General features: G+C 38.3%; 1 protein-coding gene across 2 annotated transcripts in view; it reads right to left on the bottom strand.

Moving 5' to 3' along the window:
• Positions 1-7,813, bottom strand: part of sema3c (sema domain, immunoglobulin domain (Ig), short basic domain, secreted, (semaphorin) 3C) — a 165,315-nt gene that overhangs the window by 66,120 nt on the left and 91,382 nt on the right. For both annotated transcript variants that reach the window (XM_043713776.1, XM_043713775.1), the window contains exons 3-7: positions 6,042-6,202; positions 5,377-5,439; positions 3,824-3,943; positions 551-641; positions 326-445 (exon numbers count right to left, since the gene is read on the bottom strand). In XM_043713776.1, coding sequence (XP_043569711.1) covers positions 326-445; positions 551-641; positions 3,824-3,943; positions 5,377-5,439; positions 6,042-6,202 — 555 coding nt within the window. The remainder of the gene's footprint in view (positions 1-325; positions 446-550; positions 642-3,823; positions 3,944-5,376; positions 5,440-6,041; positions 6,203-7,813) is intronic.

Genomic DNA, 7,813 nt, shown 5'->3' with positions numbered 1-7,813 from the left:
CTGCAATCTTCTTCCTGACCTCTCCGCCCCCACCCCAGTCTGATCTATCACCCTCACCTTGACCTCTTTCCACCTATCGCATTTCCATCATTCCTCCCCCAAGTCCCTCCTCCATACCTTTTATCTTAACTTGCTGGACACACTTTCCTCATTCCTGAGGAAGGGCTTATGCCCGAAACGTCGATTCTCCTGTTACCTGGATGCTGCCTGACCTGCTGCGCTGTTCCAGCAACACATTTTCAGCAGTAAATGTAATTAGGTTCAGCCAAACTAAACTAGTTAATTAACTAAATGTAACATAACCTAATCATGCATATGCACATACCACTTAGCCATTTGGAGTTGTGCTGGTCTGTTCTTATGCTATTTCTTCTTGTCACACTGCGGAATATTGCTGCGTCAGTGCCCATGAAGTCTATATACATCCCTGAAAATAATTCTTCATCTAAAGAGAAAGTGAATAAGAATCACAGATATTATTAAAACATATTTTGATATTATTACATTTTTAAAATAGAATAAGTGTTTTCATTTAGGCTATTCTACTCACTGATCATAAAGGACACTGTGTTAACCTGAGGGTTAAATGAGCAACGGCCTTTTCCAGACTCATTCTTTGACTCAATTGTGAATATTTGATCCTGAAAAATAAAAAAGCTACAATGAGGGAGGTTCATTGTTGCAAAATGTATAATGTGCCATTAGCTACACTGAGCTTCAGATAGACCACAAGTATAGACTGTGAGGGCTGGTAAATTCTTTCCTGTTTCCATTACTTGAGTAGGTTACGATGTGGACATGCCAGTGTTGGACTGGGGTGGACAAAGTTAAAAATGACACGACACCAGGTTATAGTCCAACAGGTTTATTTGAAAGTACTGCTGTTAAGTCTTTAATCACTTAGTATGGAGATGCAGGTTTCCCATTCTAAGTGATTACACACTTAACAGCCATCTAGGTTTGTCTAATACATTGTATGATTCTTTAATCTTTTACTTATAAACTCTGTATCCTATGTATCCTGTCCCACTAGCTACCTGATGAAGGAGCAGCCCTCTGAAAATTTGTACTTCCAAATAAACCTGTTGGACTATAACCTGATGTTGTGTCATTTTTAACTTTGAGTACGTTATCTGCTGTACCTCCCAGCAACTTGACCCTTCTGATATGGATGGATTTCAGACTGCTTTTCCCTCAGTGGTCTGAAGACAAGCCTTTGTGAGTTGGGACTGGTGGTGAAGCTGGTGAAGTAATGATAGCGTGGTGCTGGCAAGTATGTGGTGGTGCAATAGAGGACAATTTGGAGTCTAAGGCATTTCTCATCCCTCGTGTCCAGGGGAAGGATTTTTAAAAGTGCAAATAGAATTTTATCTTTTGTTGGCAACTGGACAGCTGCCACTGGGAGATATAGAGGAGTTAGAATCCACTCCTTTTCTATTTATCCAAAACAATTTTTTCCAGGAACCCAAAACAGATGTGTGACCTACCACTAGAGAGTGGAAGTGTCTTCCTGCTTGCTAGACAACTGCAGGAAAACCAAAAAAATGAACTGATAAAATATTAGATCAGGCTTCCTTTCCAGTAAGGCATTTTTCTTTTTCTAAACGTGATGATTGGGGGCAATTTCTACCCATTCATGAAATCAGTCTCTTGATTTGAATGAAGAAAAAAACCCAATATTTATTCTACTTCAATATCTATTTGTAGGTTTGCTGTTTCATTGAGGTACATTTGTAGAAGGACTGAGTAAAGGCATTCCACTTGATAACCCCCTACCTTGTTTATTGAGGGGAAGTTAATTATAAGATGAATTGCATATTGTTATAATCTCAGTTTACTCTATGTTGTGGAGGTTCTGGTATTGGTCTGGGGTGAACAAAGTCAGAAGTCACACAACATCAAATTATAGCCCAACAGGTCTATTTGAAATCACAAGCTTTTGGAGTGCTGTCCCTTCATCACTTTACCTGATGAAACAGCAGTGTTCTGAAAGTTTGTGGCTTCAAATAAACCTGTTGAACTACAACCTGGTTTTGTGTAACTTCTGACTCAATTTATGCTCTTATTGGACAAGCCAGATCCCAGACTGAAAATCTAGCTTGATAAATCATATTTATTGTAACTTAACAAGGTGCTCTTTCAGTGAAGCACAAATACACAATGCAGCACAATTGGTTTTAACAATAAAACTGAAGTTTATTACGCAAAAGAGAGGAAGCCAAAAACAACTATAAATCAAAGCTTTCCAAGATATGGCATTTTCCTATAAGAAAAGATTTCAAACTCTGATACAATGCAAATAAATGCCCAATATCACTGTAGGAAGTCTCTCTTTCATGGGGTTTTTTAATCCTCCAGAAATACAAACAAGTTAATCATTAAACCATCTCATACACAAAGACAAAATCTCATATGCCACTAATACAAAAGCAATACTCGAAAACAAATGATATTAAAACATATATAAATTGCACAACTTACATCACAACTTGCTATTAAAATACTAATTATTATTTCTGTGCGTAGGCAATATTACGGGCAGACATAGTCAGTATTAAAACAGAAAGCATTGATTCTACTGTTCTATTTATTTTCTGTTTTTGTTTGGTGTTCCAGCAAGCTGGTGCCAATTTCATGTGCATTTGCACATGCACCAAAGAATGCCAGAACTCTTGCTAGATTCTAGATTCTTAGCCTTGAGGAAGTCAATGATAATTACTACCTTAAAGTTGTAGGAGTCATGAAGCATTTTAGCTGCAGTCTACTTGGCTGGAAGTACAGGGTAGACTCCATTACTCATCCTCCTCCTACTGCTGTGCATGATGTCTGCTCAACACAATTTGAGCCCATAGTGGCTGACACTCGGATTTCTTACTATTAACTACCATAAGAGCTTTATTTTTAAAGTGCCTCACTAGGTCTAATAGCCAACCTTAACTAAATAAAAATGTCATTTTTATCTTTCACACTACATGGATTCTGTTTTGATGTCCTGCTTATATTCTAAAATTGGGTTGCACTGAAAGGCCAAAAGTGATTAAATAACTTGATATTTCCTGTCTCAGTTGGAACATCAGTGTGATAGAATATAAAATAAACACAGGGTAAGAAAATAGAAAATGAAATTCAAGTGAAGCTCAGGCCATGTACTGACAGACTGAGGTTTCTTGCACTATCAGTGACATTGCATAGCAAGATTGACCACATTTTGGATGCAAATGTAGATCAATTAACAAATAAATCTCATGATTTTAATGTCCATTCTGATGAAAATTTAGCATTCGTCAATAAAAATAGGAAAAACATTATTTTACAATTAACATTTTCAAGAACAAAGGTTGTGTACTATATGCTAACAGACAGTAAATGAAAGTCTATTCAGCCAATTCGGTAAATGTTCTTTAACTTCAAACTGTAGCTAGTTTGTATAAAGCCTCCTGAAACTATTGGTTCCTGTTATAATCTAAGAATTATTTTTACACATCACATTACAAATCTGTGAAGCTTTTCCTGATATAACACTGCGCACCACACATCAAATAAAAAATTATGTAAGTACCTTGGGATGTTTTTGACTGAGGCAATAAAATATTATGCAAATGAAATTCTTTAAAAATAGAAAAAAACAGAAATATGCAGGAACAAGAATGCAGTGTAATAATTACATGGATTTCAAAAGTAATGTGCACAAAGCAGGAGCAATCTGAACATTACATCATTGCAAAACAGAGAAACAGCCCAGTGGTCAGCTCCAGAGCCAAATGTGCAATAAGAATCAGTAGATGTTATGCAATGACCACTTTATTTGTCATACGACACTCACCTCAGATTTGCGACCTCTGTTGATGTATGTGCAGATGGGGCTAAATGCTCCACTTCCACAAACAAATAGATGAGTTCGGTTGTAAACTTGTATGACACGAACAAAGTTACCACAACCGTTCTACCAAAAAATAAGAGAAAATGGTGAAGAGAGCAATAATCAAGGCGTTTCTATTAAACAAACAGATTTGCTAGAGAGAATCAGTAGGTCTGGCAGCATCCATGGATAGTGAAACAGAGTTAAACTTTCAAGTCCAAAATTACTCTTCAGTTTTGAAAATATTTGGGATCAGTCCATATTTAAATGGGAATTGCATGCTGCAGTTACCAAATGGGGCTTGCAGGTTGGGGCCTGTCAAACCCTGGTTAGCTCCTATGCTGAACCCATCTGGATATGTAGGTACAGTGGTGTAGATGAGTGGAGAACTGAAGCTACGCAATGTAAGTCTGGGCCAGCTGGCACCATAATCCATTTAATCCAGCTGGTACCCATGCTCCTGTGGCTCTGCACAAAATTAAATCCAAACTTGAAAACATTTATGGCTTTTTGTTTCTCAATTGCATGAGAGAGGATGCTGAAGAGATTCACCAGGATGTTGTTTGGGCTGGAGGGGTTTGGCTATAGAGAGAGATTTAGATAAGCTGAGGTCATTTTTCTCAGAGGAAAGGAGGCTTACTGGGGTCTGTTTAAGCTGTACAAAGTTCTTAGGGGCGTAGACATTGTAGAAAAGGAGGAAACTTTCCCCTTAGTAGAGGGGTCAAAAATCAGGGGCACAGTTTTAAGAACAAGAGATTTAGAGAGGGATTTAAGGAAAAGCTTTTTTCACCCAAAGGGTTGTGGGCATCTGAAACATTTTACCTAAAAGGACGTAGAGGTGGGAACTGTCAAAAAAGTTAAGAACTGTTTAGATAGCACTTGAAACACCATAGTGTACAAGCCTATGGGCTGTGCTGGAAAATGGGATTAGTAGAATATATGGATGTTTGATGACTGGCACAGGCATGATTGGTTGAAGGGCCTGTTACCATGCTTTAAAATTTCTATTACTTTAAGGCTCTATCACTCTAAGGCCTATGGAGGAATTTGAAAAAAGGACGAGAATTTTAATATCAAGCTGTTTGATCAGGGCCAATGCAGATGTGATACAAATGTAAAGTAAGGAATAAACAAATCAGTTTTACTTTCATTAGAAAAAAGTTGGGGATAATTTAAAGTTGATTGTGACCCATTGTTGAGAGTGTAGTATAAACAAAAGTAGAAGATTAAATGAATAGATTTAAGAAAGACTGGAGAAATATGTTTGTATAGCGAGTTAAAGCAGAAACCATGCCAATATTTAATTATTTGGGAAGTAGTTGAAGGAGAGTAGAATCATGGGATATAGGAATGGTAGGTACTTGGGATTAGAGTTATTGCATACGTGGAAGATAAACACTGACATGGACAGTTCAGGCCAAATGACATGCTTCTGTGTTGCAATTCACAATCAATTCATGTCTGTCAAAAAAAAAACAACCACCACCACATGGAGAATCTAAACATTTGCTACTTACATTTGGATCCTTGCCAGCCATTTTGCATTCATCCACTTTATTGCTCGATGCTGGCCAGTGAACCTGATGAAAGATATCAAAATACTTCAGCACACCATTAAAGCAATTTAAGACACAGTAAATGAGAAATACAGGCCTTGTAGATGGAATTCTACAATCTGTTTATTGTTAACTGTCTCGGTTAGACATTCGTATAACAACAGAAAGGGACGGGATGAGGACAATTAGGGAAAAGCATTAACAGGAGGAGAATCTTCTACTCCTATAAAAACAGAAAAAACAGCAACTTGTATAGATCATTTGTATCAGTCATCTTCTGGGACTTCAGTAAATTGACTTTTTTTATCATCAGTTTATTTGGAAGGTAATTTAATGTATAATTTTTAGATGTGATGACATGGTTATGATCAGGAATTTCCTATTGAAAGCAGCTTCTGGATTGTCTGGACTGGTTGAAGCTACTTAAAACCATAGGAGAAATACGATAGGAAGCTGCAGTCACATCTTAGGAGGCCAGTAAGGTACCCAATAATTCTAAACACTGGGTGGTCTGTACAATATCTTACTGCAAGAGCAGTACAGTAAAGGGCAGATGGAAATCTAAGAACAACAGCATTAACAAAAGCCATTTCCATATCTAAAAGAATATCAGAAGGAAAACTTACAGCCAGGGGATTCTGGTTGATGCTATTTACATTGAGAGACAGAATGTGATCTTTACAGCCCACATATAAGCGGTCTTGATCTTCATCCATTAACAAGATTCTGTAATCCAAAGGTTTTGAGGACACACTGTAAAACTGAGATGTATGAGTGGCCTTCAAATCTGTGAACACAATATAATTAACACAATGATTTATGAAAGGTCATTGCTTTGCTGAATTCCTTGAAATAAAATAATATGAAGAAGCAACATCAAATAACTAAGAATGAGCACCAGTTAGGTGGTAGGGGTTATGGATAAACTCATAATGCTACCTCTCCCTTATTAAGACTGTTCCTACACTTTCCAACAGTTATCCAACTTCAAGTAACTTCGTTCAGGTTGGTGTTTGCAAAGCCAATATTTGGATCCATCCTTTACTGTTCCTCCCTCCAATTCCCTTCCAATTTCCTGTGTTAGACTGTATCTGGCTGCTCAGCTTTGGTGCTGTTTTTATGTTGGTTTGACCACTCACACTGTATGTCACCAAGTCCTTTCCAGCTTGAGAACATTGCTTCAAGAACCACCACTTCCAAGTATTGAAACTCTAATCCAGATCTTCATCAGCAGAAGGGTTGACTTTTCTAATGCTTTTAGGTCTCATTATGTTCGCTATTCCCAGATTCTATAGAAATCAGCAACCCATGACCTTAGCTACAGAAAGACCTTTACATCCTTCACCTCCACTCTGGATGAGCTTCATTAACTCTTTGTGCACTTGTTAAATGATATATAGTTACTTATTCATTTCTTCAAATCTATTCACAAATTCACTCAGCACTTAGTGACTTTCTCCAGTTGTAAATATCTTCATTTCTCTCACAGTTATCACAACGCACCTTTCACAGCAGCTGATTATTCAGTCACTAAGTATATGCAGCATAAAACACTTTAGTTTGCTCTGTCTCTCGGCTTCCAAACGTGTTCTAAGAGAACACGCTCAGGGAATTTCACATGTAGTCAATAAACCTCTGTCTAACATCAAAGTGGAAATTTGGTAGAAATTCAGGTCAGGCCAATTTTGGAATACTGTGTGCAATACTGGTCTCCCTCCTATAGGAAGGATGTTGTGAATTTGAAAGGGTTCAGAAAAGATTTACAAGGATGTTGCCAAGGTTGGAGGAGTTGAGCTATAGCGAGAGGCTGAATAGGCTGGGGCTGTTTTCCCTGGAGCATCGGAGGCTGAGGGGTGACCTTATAGAGGTTTATAGAATCATGAGGGGCATGGATAGGATAAATAGACAAAGTCTTTTCCTGAGGGTGGGGGAGTCCAGAACTAGAGGACATAGGTTTAGGGTGAGAGAGGAAAGATTTAAAAGGAATCTAAGGGGCAACTTTTTTCATGCAGAAGGTGGTGCGTATATGAAATGAGCTGCCAGAGGAAGTGGTAGAAGCTGGTACAATTACAACATTTAAGAGGCATCTGGATGGGTATAAGAATTGGAAGGATTTAAAGTGATATGGACCAAGTGCTGACAAATGGCATTAGATTATTGTGGTTCTGTTCGCCGAGCTGGGAATTTGTGTTGCAGATGTTTCGTCCCCAGTCTAGGTGACATCCTCAGTGCTTGGGAGCCTCCTTGTGAAGCGCTTCTGTGATGTTTCCTCCGGCATTTATAGTGGTTTGTCCCTGCCGCTTCCGGTTGTCAGTTCCAGCTGTCCGCTGCAGTGGCCGGTATATTGGGTCCAGGTCGATGTGTTTGTTGATAGAATCTGTGGATGAGTGCCATGCCT

Source organism: Chiloscyllium plagiosum, chromosome 23, assembly GCF_004010195.1.
Source record: "Chiloscyllium plagiosum isolate BGI_BamShark_2017 chromosome 23, ASM401019v2, whole genome shotgun sequence".
Taxonomy (NCBI): domain Eukaryota; kingdom Metazoa; phylum Chordata; class Chondrichthyes; order Orectolobiformes; family Hemiscylliidae; genus Chiloscyllium; species Chiloscyllium plagiosum.
The sequence above is the reverse complement of the archived record's forward strand: the minus strand, read 5'-3'. Positions and strand labels throughout refer to the sequence as shown.